At 43.2% G+C, this 13,910-nt stretch overlaps 1 protein-coding gene across 4 annotated transcripts in view; it reads left to right on the forward strand.

The window, feature by feature from the left end:
- Positions 1-13,910, forward strand: part of cicb (capicua transcriptional repressor b) — a 37,916-nt gene continuing 24,006 nt past the window's right edge. For 3 of the 4 annotated variants that reach the window (XM_008289134.1, XM_008289136.1, XM_008289137.1), the window contains exons 1-2: positions 1-232; positions 5,757-9,738. In XM_008289134.1, coding sequence (XP_008287356.1) covers positions 5,898-9,738 — 3,841 coding nt within the window. In that variant the 5' untranslated portion in view covers positions 1-232; positions 5,757-5,897. Of the gene's footprint in view, positions 233-457; positions 528-5,756; positions 9,739-13,910 lie in introns of those variants that run through there. The other variant, XM_008289135.1, reaches the window with a different exon arrangement.

Genomic DNA, 13,910 nt, shown 5'->3' on the forward strand with positions numbered 1-13,910 from the left:
CACCATTTTGTGACTGTAGTGGAAAAGAAGACCGATACTTTTTTATATCCTTGTTTGAGTTTCTGTGGGGGAAAGACATGTTTTGCGGAGGAAAAGTAAAGTGCGAGTCCGGACCGCACAGTTGTCAAAGCCGAAAGCCAAGGGATGTTACCGAGAGTTGTGCGAGCCTCCTCATCGGCAAAATAAGACCATAAATCTTTCTCTGGCGAGGAGAAAAAAAACCTCTGTTTTGGTGAGTTGAAACAAAGTTATCACAAGACAACGAAGCTCAACTGACATTGACATTTTTCCATTTCCAGGAGTAGCGAGCTAACGAGACGCGAGAACCAACTGCCTACGGTCGGTCATTTGTTCCGCTACCGTCCGAAGAAATGGAGTGACAACGCTTTGCGAGCCGAGGAAGAGCTGAGAGAAAGGGGAGGGGTGGGTGTGTAACAGCCTAAAAACTTTCTGAAATGTTTTACCGCAGTCCCACGGACGACCGGGAAGCACGGTGGCTCCGCTCGGCTCGTAAGACACTGTCGGGGGTTAGTGGAGAGCACTTTTCTTTCACCGTACTTCTCAAATTTTACGCGAAGCAGCGTTAGCGTAGTAAAAACAAGCGACCTATTTGCAGCATTGCAGCCCGAGTGTTTACTTTACCGCCACGCAGTGTTGTTCGGTTCGTATAAAATGGACGTGGGAGAGAGAGAGAGAGGGAGAGGGGGGAAAAAAGAAAACAAGAGAGGCAAATAACATCCTTGTGGTCTGACTGTCGGTGTCATTTTGTTGGTACTTGAGTGTGCTACCGTTGCGTACTACGACTACTACAGCCACCACTACTAACGTTACCGAGCTGCTTACTAGAGCGAAACATCAACAGATTCCTGCTTTTTTCTCAAGTTTGTGCAAATCATGCGGCCACAGTGTCCTCTCTGGATTTCATTAAGGAAGCTTCTCTGGAGTGGGCTGCGTGAACACTCTTGGGCGTTGTAGTGAGTGTTTGCATGCCAAACACCATCGTGCGATGGAAGAATCGGGCTCGTATAGTTGTGATAATAAAACGTCACTTCTGACCGGTTGTTTGTGTTTGTTACCGAGCGCCGTGCAGCACAGCAGACCGCCTGACTGCCTCGAGTCATAATACTCCTTTGACATTGTGTAGCGCCTCTCGTAGTACTCGCCGAGATCAGCGCAAAGAAGCCGGGGAAGCATCCCATGTTTTTTCTTTTTTTTTTTTCTTCTCTCTTTTGGCTTTCCCTCGCCGACACTCCACTTTTCTGCATTGCAATCCCGCAATCACTGTCAGCGTACCCTTGACATCTCTCACTGGGAAGCTTTAAACAGTTTTGTCTTTTTTTTATTTTCAGTCCTAGAAATCCAACGCTTGTTTTTTTTTTCCCACTTTTGGACTTCAAGTGTCCTCGTCTTTCCTGTAGGTGCATTCCTCATATCCTCATTATTGCCCTTGTGTGGCCCCGATAGTGTAGGCATCTTTGCAGAGCTTGTTGAGCAGTTGGCCATTGATGTGCCATTGGCAGTTCTGCCATTTGGTCCCAAACAGGAACAGTTGCCTCTGATCTATGCTACAACCTCTGATCAATAGTGGCCAGAATGCACGAATTTCCAGGCTTTGTTGTTTCTCTGTTATTGATATTATATCTACAGTCAGATATGCCATCCACTTAACAGCTGCCTGTATTCATCCTACGTCACAATGGATGCTCTCTATAACAAGCACACTCATACTCTCTTGCTGCACCAAAAATACCCTAACAACATGTTGTTTTTTTAAAATTGTGTCACGTTGTCTGTACAATCACTGCCCACTCATGAGCATGTTAATCAAAGTGTGTGTGTGTGTGTGTGTGTGTGGCACAGAGCATGTTTTTTTGTTGTGTCTTTTTTTTTTTGGCTGTTTCATGTGTGAGTGTGTTCCCTGGTGACCCAGTTAAGGGCAAAGCCACCCTGCCATGCTTAAGTGTACGAGGGCCACGATAGGCGTCACTATCACGGCCGTACGCCTGTCTTCTTCTGCCATACCATCGCATGTTCTCCCGTCTCTGTCTCTGTCCTCGTCACTGCAGCCCTGCGCCCATACAGACACCCATAAAATGGTTTTAGGAGAGGGATGAGCTGCAGTGTGCCTGGTAACTACGTATACACTCACCGTGGCATATGGTGCAAATGCAGTGTTGAACAAAGTAGACACAACCTAAAGACAGCCACATACAGTCTGATGCCCTGTGTGGTATAGGCAGCTCAAATGTCCCTCATCGTCCACACACACACACACCACACACACACACACACACACACACACACTCTGTGCCATGTTGTTGGGGCATCGGCTAAAATCTGACTGAATACAGTGGCATCAAGATAGAGGTTTATTATGGTTGTACAGCCCTGTAATAAATACAGTACAACTTCATGTTCTTGCGTGTTGACATCGAGATAAGATTCCCTGTGAATGACCGTTCTGCGTATTTGTGTGTATTAAGTGCTTACATGCATCTGTGTGTAACCTGCCAAGACATCAGCATCAAGATGTATATTTCTAATTCTAAAATTGAGGAATCATTAAAGAAGTTTTTATTTATTTTTTATTTATACAGAAATGGAAAACCTATAGAGTGCATGAGTGTTTATATGGCACAATGAATGCGTGCGTGTGTGACAATAAATAGGTCCAAGGGAGATTTTACCAGTATACGCATGACTGCACTGTAAATTCCTGCGAGAGCATTTAGTGTGTGTAAAGTTAGGTGCTTGGATGTGGAGGAGGGTTACATTATGTGCTCCTGTATATTTATGGGGTAAAACAGCGCCTTTTGCTGTTTAAGGAAACGTCCAGTCCAACGCCATGGAGACGTTAATTATCTGCCTATTTAAATAGCTTAAGATCAGACCGGCAAATATCGGACTCTTAACCTGCTCAAACGCTGCAAGGTGTAGACATCCTACTACCTAAATTATGACTGAGTTCCTCTCTGCGTCGTCCGCATTCAGCCCAGAGGACAATCAGAATTTTTCATCATTATGTTTTTGATTAAAAATGTATGCACTAAAACTGCACCCTAGAGAGACTTTTTTTGATTTAGACTTGCTTTTTGCATCTTGGATTGCATCTAACACACACATAGAGTTAAAGGTCTGTTTTTTAAAGATGCTTGAACACTGAGAGTTAGAGGGTTTTTATAACTTAATTTGGAGTTACAAAAATGTATGAGCCTCTCTATAATAAGTTATTTTAAATTACTAGTTGTAAACTTGTACCAAGTACCTAGTTATGAAAATAAAGCTCTGCTAGGTCTGTGTCTAATTATAAAACGCTTTTCCGGATGCCGTGAACATAATTTGTTGTGCCGTCCGCTTCCTTCAAAGTTGCAAAATGTGAATACACACACAGGCCTGGCGCTGGTGTATTAGCCAAAGCCTAGAGCATTTTGTGAGGCCAAGAGCATGACCCAGTGCATTTTTCTAAGCTAAGATCAGATCCTCGCGAGTCGTCTAGCTAACCAGTCCGTCAGCCATGTGGCTCTGACTCCTTCCTGTCTTTTCCAGTGCTCTACAGTAACCAGCGCTACCAGTCCAGGCTTTGGCACCTCCTCTAATGAAGGGGTACATGCCCTGGCAGTGGTAGGACGTACATTCCTTTACTCAGCATTCTTCTTCTTTTTCCTTTCTCATGATTTGTCAGGGATGGACAATTTAAACCTGACATTTATAAAACTACACAAATAATTTATTTTCTTTCCTACCGAAAGCTGCTGTAATTAGAGACGAAGCAATATACTGTATGTGTTCTTTACATACTTGCGTTTGTTTAAGTTTTATTTATGCATTGTATGGTCAGCTAATTGTATGCACAATATTTTGTAATGATGAGATGCTTTCATTATGTGACTGATTTCTCTTGAAATCTTTCAGAGATCAAACTAATTTTACCACTTTGAAAAGATGAGACACATCTGAAACTATTTGTATTTGTTCAGCTTTTTCACACAGTAAGCTGACTCAAATGCGGCTCATTTTCTTCTGTTGCATACATTTAGAAACAGTTTTGTAGTTAGCGATAAATTTGCACTGATATAAATAGAGTGGCGTTTTCAAATCTCTGCGTCAGCAGGAAGCCTCACAGTTACAGTAGAGTAGATAAACTCCAGGTGTGAAACTACACACATTGCACTATTGCAGTGAAATAGCAAACATCAGTATAACTATTAGTGTAGGTATTGACAGAAAATATGCAGGAAATTATCGAGATGGATAAGTTTCACTCCTGTGCATTCATAATATGTAGCAAAATAGTGAACATATGGAGTAAACAATTTGTAACTAGTAGTACAAATGAAAGCCTGTTTAAACAATAAATAGTGTGTTGTGTTTGGCAGAGGTCAAATGCAGAGTCTGTGATGAGTGTGTAGAAGACTTGGGTTGTTTATTAGTCATTCAGAACCCTGAAGAGATGCGTTTTTGTACAGTGCAAAATGGAACTAGTGTACTACTCATTTATACCGAGTGTTGTTTGTTACGGCAAATGAACAGTTAACAACAAGGTCACCTTACGTGTGTGTGACAAACTTTTCCTGTGTCTAGGATGGAAAGTGTGAGTGCATGCGCTGTCTGAATTAGCGTGTTTACGTTTAGATCTGTATATGTAGGACACCAGGCATTTGCAATCGTTGCAAAGGCTTAATCAAGGGCAGCACATATGCACACTTTGGTGTACGAGTGTGCAAGTGCGTCTGTTTTTGTGTCATTGTGTTTAGTCTGTAATCTTGCTTATTGGGAGTGCCTGATCTTTAGCCACCTTTTTAGTCATTTTGACCGTGGCGTATTATTCTGATTATAGTTTTTAGTAGATTGTGTGTGTGTGTGTGTGTGAGACTGTAAAAGATGACTGTAAAAGACAGAGACATTGACAAAGGGTGAGAGAGGGCCAGCAAGTGCTAGAATGACTGTGGAAATTCCCGGTGATTACACAAGAACAGCCTATTTTACCAAACATACAAACAGCCGCATACTCCTCCCGCTGTCTCTCACGCTTGCACACTTATGTTAGGGTGACTTCACCCAGGCCACTGCCAGTCTTTTTCCTTCTGATGGAAGTCAAAATGTATGCTGTGTTTGTTCCCGAGCTGATCATGCAGCATCAAGTCTATATTGCTAAGAGTGAGAAAGCTACCTAGTCCCGTGTCACAGTAGACTCAAGTGTGTGTGTGCGTGTGTGTGTGTGTGTGTGTGTGTGTGTGTGTTAGATGAAGAAAGAAATGATTTTGTCTCTGCATGCATTCAAAATTTATTTTAAATGTAGGCTTCATTAAAAAGACAAACTAAAGCCAGTTATCTTGGATATTTTTCTTTCTTTCTTTCTCCTGTCCTTTTCTTAATTTAAAGAAATAAATTAATAATTTTTCAAAATTATCACAAAATTGTGTCTGTTTTTTGTGCTAATTTAACTAACTAATATGAAAGACTGTCGTGTCTCGTTTGTTTACATGAAGCAATCATTTTTTAAAAGCTGTAATGTTGAAATAATTTTGTAATTCTACGCTTTGAGGAAGCAAATTCTTACTTGAAGGAAAGTGCACAGAGACATGCATGCACGCACTTTGTAGGGAATCACGCAGGCATGGAGTGTGAATGACAACACACTTCAAATATTGAGTGATTGCCAGTGAACTGTAGCATCCTTCTGAGTATGATGTAATTTTTGATAATGAAAACAATAAATGACCACCTGTCTTCTGCATCTCCCTCTTCATTTCCAGACTTCAATACGGAGACCAGAGGAACAGAAAAAGGGACGAGGAAAAAGTAGAAGAGGACGAAAAAATTAAAAGGAGTGCCTTAGAAGTGAAAAAAAAAAAGAGTTGCACAATCTACAGCACTTTGTGAACAGTGAAGAAGAGATGAGATCATTAAAGAAACACAGAGGGCGTTCTCCCCCATTAACTAGAGGCAGAGGAGGGAGGAGGAGAGGGGCCTCACAGCCCCTCCAAGAGAAAGACCCCAAAAGAGTCAAGAGGGAGACGCTTGTCAAAACCACACAGCACACACCCAACACCCCCTCCAAACGCAAATACACCCCGCCCTCTGCCGCCGCCAACTCTAACGAAGAACCAATCGCAAACAGCAATACCCTCGCGAAGGGGGAGCCTACTGAGCTGAGCAAACCTGTGGAGTCAGTTGAGAATGATGGAAAAAGAGCAGACGAAAAGGCAGAAAATGAAAAGATAGTGGGCACGAATGGAAATAGTACCAAGCCCACCGATTCTGTAGCATCTTCTACCTCTGCCCCGGCGCCAATCTCCACAGCGACGCCCCCGCCAGCCACCAACCACAGCCCCAGTTTAGGTTCAGTCTCTAGTAGGAAAACAGCCACATTTAAGGCTCGTGTACCCAAGAAAAAATACACATATGAACACTTTACTAACAATGCATGTGCCATGAATACCATTCCTACCTCCAGCCCTGCACTCATACATAACAGTTACTGCAATATCAACAGCAAGATCAGTAACAGTGTGAATAGTCTGAATAGTAATTTGACGAGTAGTAACAATATCAGTAATAGCATTAATATTAGCATCAATAATGACAATAACAGTAATGTCACAAGTGGAATTAGGAAGATGGCTAACAGTAGTAACAATTGTGCTGGGAATCATAGTAATTTTATCAATAGCAGTAATAGCAGAAGTAATAATTGCTCAGGTAATCAGCCATCAATGCTAACTGTGGATAGCAAAGCTACAGAAGCAAATCATTTAATCCCCATGGAGGATAAAACCTTCAGGACAACAAATTCCTTGGAAAAAGAGTCCCAAGCAAGAGAAAATGAATCCGAGGGGGCCCTTAACTCAGTACGCTCCTCTTCCACCGATACAGCTAGTGAGCACTCAACTGACCTGGATGTACTGGAAGCAACAGGACCAAGACTTCATCAGAAGAACTCCCACATCCCTGCTCCTCACCATAACTCGCACTTTAAAGAAGCCAGTCCTGCAGAGGGGTTAGCTGAAGCTCTGGCCAAAGGCATGAAGAACCAGAGAGTTCTGGCTCGACAGATAAAGCGGTCTGGGGCGAGTGGTGTAGAGGCGGCAGTTACTGGAGACTCTTGCTTCTCATCATCAGTCTTTAGACCAGGGGTAGTGCGCAGGGTGAGTGCAGGTACTGTTGAAGTCCAGCTTAATGGAGAGGAGACCTTTATTAAATATCCGTTTTATGGTGGAACCATGATGGCATCATCCTCAGGGGCTGAGAGCACTGTGGAATTCATTTTGGATGCTCCCCCACCTGGCATGGCACCTGTTGCTGTTGGGACCCAAGTGTGTGTGCCGTTTGGTGGAGAGGAAGGAGGTCCTCTGCTGTACAGAGAAGGGACTGTTGGTCAGGTGGACCCTCACCCGGGTGTCTCATTTCCTTACCAGGTGCTCCTGAATGAAGACAGAGAAACTCTGAGTAGAAGAGGGGGGGGAGAGAAAAGGAAAGCAAATGGTCAGGCTGTATGGGTGTCCCGACAGAGCCTGAGACTGCTCATCCCGCCCTGGGAGGTGTCACATTTAGATGGTGGGAGGGTAAAGGAGAGAGAGCGGGAGAGGGAAAGGGAAGAGAGGGAGCGGCGGGAGGAGATGGAGGTAGAGAGGGAAGTCTGCCAGCTAAGTATTGGAATGGGGGTGCTGGGAGGTGGAGTAAGGTTGGGTCATGGTTTTTCACATGAAGGGGTTGCAGGAGGGCATACCTATGGAAATGTACATTCACCTACCCATTCCTCCACTGTGACTTCAAGTGTAATGGCCAGCACAGGTCACGGGTGCGGAGATAATTACTCTGACCGAGAAAGACAAAAACAGTCTAAAACGCCAGAAGAGGATGTTGAGGTATCTTGTTTTAACATGGGCCACACCAGTGGTCCAAAACCAAATTCTGGGACCTCTCAGCACAGAAACGTAATCTCCAAGTCCAGTGGCTACCCTCCTTCCTCCCCCCACCTCTCTGTGGTGCGGGGTCTGGGACCCCCACACCTCTCCACCATAGCTAGTCTTCAGCCATCCCCATCCCCTGCCTTACTGGGGTCTGAAATGAATAACCTACCTCCATCCAAGACCACTCCGACCCAGAACCCTACTCCTACTTTTGGTGGGGGGTCCTCCTCTACCTCCTCTCGCTCCAGGACTCCCCTCTCCTTGGCTCAGCAAAAATACAAAAAGGGTGATGTGGTGTGCACCCCTAATGGAATCCGTAAGAAGTTCAATGGCAAGCAGTGGAGGAGGCTGTGCTCCAGGGAGGGTTGTATGAAGGAGTCTCAGCGTCGAGGATACTGCTCGAGACATTTGTCCATGAGGACCAAAGAGATGGAGGCAGCAGGTGGAGAGAAGGGAGGAGGAGGAGGCAGCAGCTCAGGGACAGTCACCCCCTCTGACCTCCGCGGGAGAGCAAGCAGTGAGTTTGAGTGGGATGACACATCAAGAGAGAGCAGTGAGACAAGTAGCAGAGGAGACTCCAGACCCCGCTTGGTCCTCCCGTCCCTCCTCCCTCATGACCTATCGTCACGGTTTGACTTCGATGAGTGTGAGGCTGCCACCATGCTTGTGTCATTAGGGAGCTCCCGCTCTGGCACCCCCTCTTTTTCTCCCATCTCGAACCAGTCGCCCTTTTCCCCTGCCCCCTCTCCCTCACCCTCTCCACTGTTCGGTTTCAGGCCGGCCAACTTCTCCCCCATCACTGCCTCACCAGTCTTGCAACACCGGAGGCACAGGCAGCCCAGTGGCACGGGGGGAGGAGGGGGAGGGGGCAGTAAGGTAACAACCCCAGCTGGAGGAGGAGAAAGGGAGAGACATGCATCGGGCATCCAGCCCTCCTTCCACAGTAACTTGACGTTTACAGTCCCGATGAGCCCAAGCAAGCGAAAGCCAGATGCACTTCCTCCACCACCTCTCCCCTCACACCACCACGATTACACACCCAAAACAGAACTGGAACAGGGAGACCTGAACAACTCTTTCAGGGTGCTGTCCCCCCAAACACCAGCTTCACATTCCTGCACACACACGCCCACCTTCTCTCGACCCAAAGGAGTAGCCACCCCCTCGTCCAGCAGGCCGCCATCCTCCACTGCTGTCTCCCCTCCTCCTCTGCTGGTGTCCCCTACTCCTCCTTCTCCTCTTACTGCAGATGGAGGGCCTCGTCGTGTGGTCCCTATTTCCCAACAGGCCTTACGGGACTCCCCTGTCATTGTGAGGAATCCCGAAGTCCCCCTGGCAAAATTTACAGAGTGTCCCTTGGGAAGAGGAGGAGGAGGTGGAAATGAGGGAGAGATAGAAAACACTTCATCTAAAGACATTGCCCTAACCCCCCTTAATCCTCAGTCAGTTTCCGGCCTTCAGGTTCCCGTCCCGATTAATGCTGCTGCAGCCACAGTACCCAACGGCGCCGTCCTTTTTCGGAGCCCAGCCCAAACTCTGTTGCTTGTGTCCCCAACACCTTCCTCCCTGTCCACTACTGACAACCCCGCCAACCCCCTGCAGGCCCTGTCAGTTACTGTCAGCACAACAGTCACAGCTCCTGCTCCCAGTAGCACGAACAGTTCTGGTGAACGAGAGGAGAACAGGGGCCCAGGGTTTGGTGGTGAGGTCCAGCAGCCTGTTCCCTGTCACCCCTCTCCCACTGCTCTGCTGCCCCTGATCCTGCCAGCAGAAAGTCTTCACCCTGTTCCACGAAAGGATATCATCATGGGACGTCCTGGCACAGGTGAGAACTGGTGTAAATGTGTGGGTGTCTTTTGTATGTGAGATTAGTGACTTTGATTGAATGAGGAGAAACTTTCAAGACTACGTTGCAATATGTGAATTGGACTGCAGGTATTGTAAGAAGAGCAGATGACAGGAACTGTGTGGAATAAGCATCTTAATTTATATAGTTGTTGCATGTTCAGAATTTTCCAATCAGTGGTAATCCACAATCAAACAATGAAAGAAAGCAAAAATCCTTAAAAAAAAAACAAAAAACAAAACAACCCACACATCTTGTCAAAAATATAGAGGATAATGTGTTTTTCAGGGACAATGAGTTAAATTTCATGAAATAAAAGTGGACTTTATACTTAACGTATAGAATAAACTGTTGTTTTTGAAATGATTGTTCCTGCTTGATATATGAAGTTGCATCTCCGTATTTACAGATGAAAAATTAAATAGATATTCCTTTCTAATTTTAATGAATCACAATCTTTGAAATTTAGCTCCTAGAAAGAACTTCTTTGCAGAATCTCACACAGTGTAACAATAAGAGAGGGGCTCTCGGTGCAACTGTGCTTTTCAGTTCATAATTAACGTCACTTAGTTCATCAACATCATTTAAAAACAACTTCTCTATAATGTAGGTGTGTGTGCGGTGTGTGTGTGTATAGAAATATAGCATGTTAACCAGCATGTTGCAGCAACATGGCAATAATTCTGCACTCAGAAAAATGAACAGAAAGGCACTGATTGTGCACCGACATCCTTTACATTTTAAGAAAGGTCCTGAAGGAAAGAAAAAAATTAGCTGAAGGTACTTCGGATTCATAAAAACTCTAATAATGAGAAGGCTGAAATTAATCAAATTAAGTTTAAATGTAGCTGTACATGTTTCTCGCGCTAAGCACACACACACACATGCATACACACGCACACACATGTACACACAAACACACACACACACATTCAAAAGAAATCAAAAAAGAGAGTTGTTTTAAACCTTTAATTGTAAAATGCAATTTTCTTGTCAAATAAAAAGTACGTAGAAAGGAAGAAAAAGTATATATTTTTTTCTGTCTGTATTCTCGATTATGTTTGATTCTGATCCTTAAATACGAGCCGGCCAGAATTATGCTGTGTTGCATTGTATCCAGCAAATACATGGATTTCTGCTAAAACATAGTTTATGAAACATTCATAGTTATTTTGAATAAAAAGGTATTTAATTAATGGGTTTTTAAAAATGATTTTCTAAAAGAACTTCTCTGAGTACAGATGACACCTGCACTGTAATGGAAAGTCTTGATTCCCATGAGCAAGCCTCTGTGTGGTGATGCCCAGTGAAAGAAGCCCCCATTAGCTAGCATGCTGTCGTCCCATATGGCCCGACCATCGTCCTCGTGTCTGTTGGTAACACTAAACTAAATAGCAAAAGGTCACATGACCCACGTGAGCCCTTGAACAAGCACCTATGATTCAGCAGGTCAGGCTTGTTAGCAAAATAAAAATGTACTATTCCTTAAAATCAATACTTAGCACTCAGTGAAGTAGGAACAATCTATTTTGGTAACCCTGACTTTTGATGGTCACTTTTTTTTTTCTTGTATTACAGAATATTTATGGCCAAGTGTTATTAGAATAACTAAATGACCAAAGTAAGAATTCAAATATTGTTGGTTTGTTTTTTTATAGCAATCGGAAAAAGAGCAAAAATAATTTCTGCGTATTTATGTATGAATGTGTCTCAGAGTGTGTGAAAGAGGAAAAGTGCAAAAGAGAAAATGTATGCAAGGACACACATGCATTGGTGTTGTTGTGTTTTCTAGACTGTAAATTATCCAGGATTAGCTTTGTCGATATTGGACCGTCCCTGTTATATTCCCAGACATTATAGACAGAAACTTTGTGGCTGAGTGACAGCAATCATGTCTCAATATATAGCCAAGTGTCAGTGCCACACATGGATTTCTAATAGAAGGGAATAGAGAAGTTTGATACGACAAAATAACCATCCTGAAAAAAAATGAAATATTGGAGGAGTGAAGAGGAGTAGGTGTTGTCAGGGACTATCTGCTTTATCTCAGTGCTACACAAGAAATGAACAATTAAAGACAATGCCAGAAGGTGGTATAGAATGTATGGGCTAGATGAACAGTATGTAGTTACAGAAAAAAAAAAAAAAGGGATTCCAATCACAAAATTAGTGAGCAAACCCTCGGTGAAGACAGAAGCATGGATAAAGACATCAAATGCAAGTTTTGTGTAAATCTTCCACTTGTTCATTTCTTGAAAAAGTCCAACCAACATACTCATTAGAAGTGTATGTGGTGTGTGGTTGACTTCCTGACCCTAACTAGTGTTCTTACTCACTCCAAACTATTTCCGCTGAATGTTGCTGTGTGTACGTTCATGTGTTTGTTTGTTTAACAGTGACTCATGTAAAAAAATATAGTGAAACAAGGTTTGAACAGCGATGTGGGTTTGCTTCTAGACGTATGTGTGTGTGTGTATATGTTATAAGTTTCAGTGTGTTACGTGGGTGTGAAGAATTTGTTTCTCAAACTTATGTGGGAATATAGCGTATTACAGCGCGTGTGAATGTGTGTGTGCAAGTGTATACGAGAGTAGTGTTTATAATCAGCCTAAAATTCGAGCATACATTTCCATTCCGGTATATATGGACACATGGTGGCAGTTACTGTAATTCATTTCACCAAGTTCTTTTGACCTTACTGTTTATGTACTTATCTTTGTGCTCACAAGTGTGACAGGGAAGTGGACAGGGAAGGCAGCGCTGTCATTTTGAGTGTACGGTCTGTCCTCAGATCCCCTTTTTGCACCTGAAGAGATGCTGAATGAATGAATAGCATTTCTTTGTGTGAGTGCATGCACGCTTGGCTGTGTGCTTGTGAGCAACACATGTGGGTGTTTTCTGTAGAGTTAGACAGGGTGTGCGAGCTTTTGCATATGGTTAGAGGAGAGTGTGAAATACAAGGGAAGGTAGAACACCGTTTTACAGCGTGTGTGTGTGTGCGCGTGTGTGTGTGATTTACAAGTTTGTTTAGGTGTTCATGTATTCCTATCAGCTCATGAAACGCAAGCAAGACTTAAAGATCAATTTAGTGTTTTTCAGATGATGTGAAATATTGTTTTTGTCAGAATATATTGTTTTAAAAATGTAACTTTAAGGTTGGGACTTCTTTTTTAATTTTCTGGAGTTGCTGAGGAATGTTCAGCAAAAACAAAAAGAAATCAGAATTCTAAACCCTCTACAAAAATAATGTTGACACATCTTGAGCTTAAACTATATCTAAATATGTGTATCTTTGTATAACGATCATGATATAATTCATAGTACACAGTGAGTGTCAGTGTAAATGTGGTCATTTACGCTAAAATGTACACGTCGGTATATGTGGGGGGAAAACGCTGAAAAGTCTTTAGTCAGTATTATAATTCTCCTATGTGGGTTAACAGCTCGGCAATGACGACACAGTACACCTACTGAGGGATAGGAAACTTATAGTATCTATCAGGCCCTTAAAAAATATTTTTAAAAACAACAGCGGAACAATTACATGAATAAATAAAACGCAAATTAAATGCTCTGTATGTTCCTTTGGTCAGACAGGAACTGTGGTTTCATCAGGAATAAATTAAAATGAAATAATCTGGCAGTTGACAGAAAGACAATTTAGCTGATATTACAGCAAACCAGTATCGGTTTACACCTTATGGATCATATAGTAAAGTGTATATTTAGCATTTAAAAGACAGAAGGGAGCAGGTTCCAATGCATACAGTGTATTTATAGGTAGTCAATGAGTTCTTTCTCCTTTCTCTATAGTATAATCCTACATGAACACATTGTGATGCTGTGCTTTTGTTAATTCACTCCCAAGTAATGCAACTATCCCTTCGCTCAGTTAGGCAGACACTGTCGTGCACTTTTAAGACAAGGCTACATGTACGAGGATTTGTGTGTGTGTGTGTGTGTGTGTGTGTGTGTGCGCAATTTCCCTCCTAAGACGTGCTGACGACTACATAACTGATATGTCTGTTTGAGCATCCCTGTAACTTCCAGCAAAATAAAAAAAACTGTCAAAAGAACGGGCTGAAAACTGTTACCGACAAGGTGAAGGATGAGACTGTTTTTTATAGTGTCACGTGTGTGTTGCATGTGGT

The sequence above is a fragment of the Stegastes partitus genome, unplaced genomic scaffold (assembly GCF_000690725.1).
Source record: "Stegastes partitus isolate 25-593 unplaced genomic scaffold, Stegastes_partitus-1.0.2 Scaffold595, whole genome shotgun sequence".
NCBI classification, from domain to species: Eukaryota; Metazoa; Chordata; class Actinopteri; family Pomacentridae; genus Stegastes; species Stegastes partitus.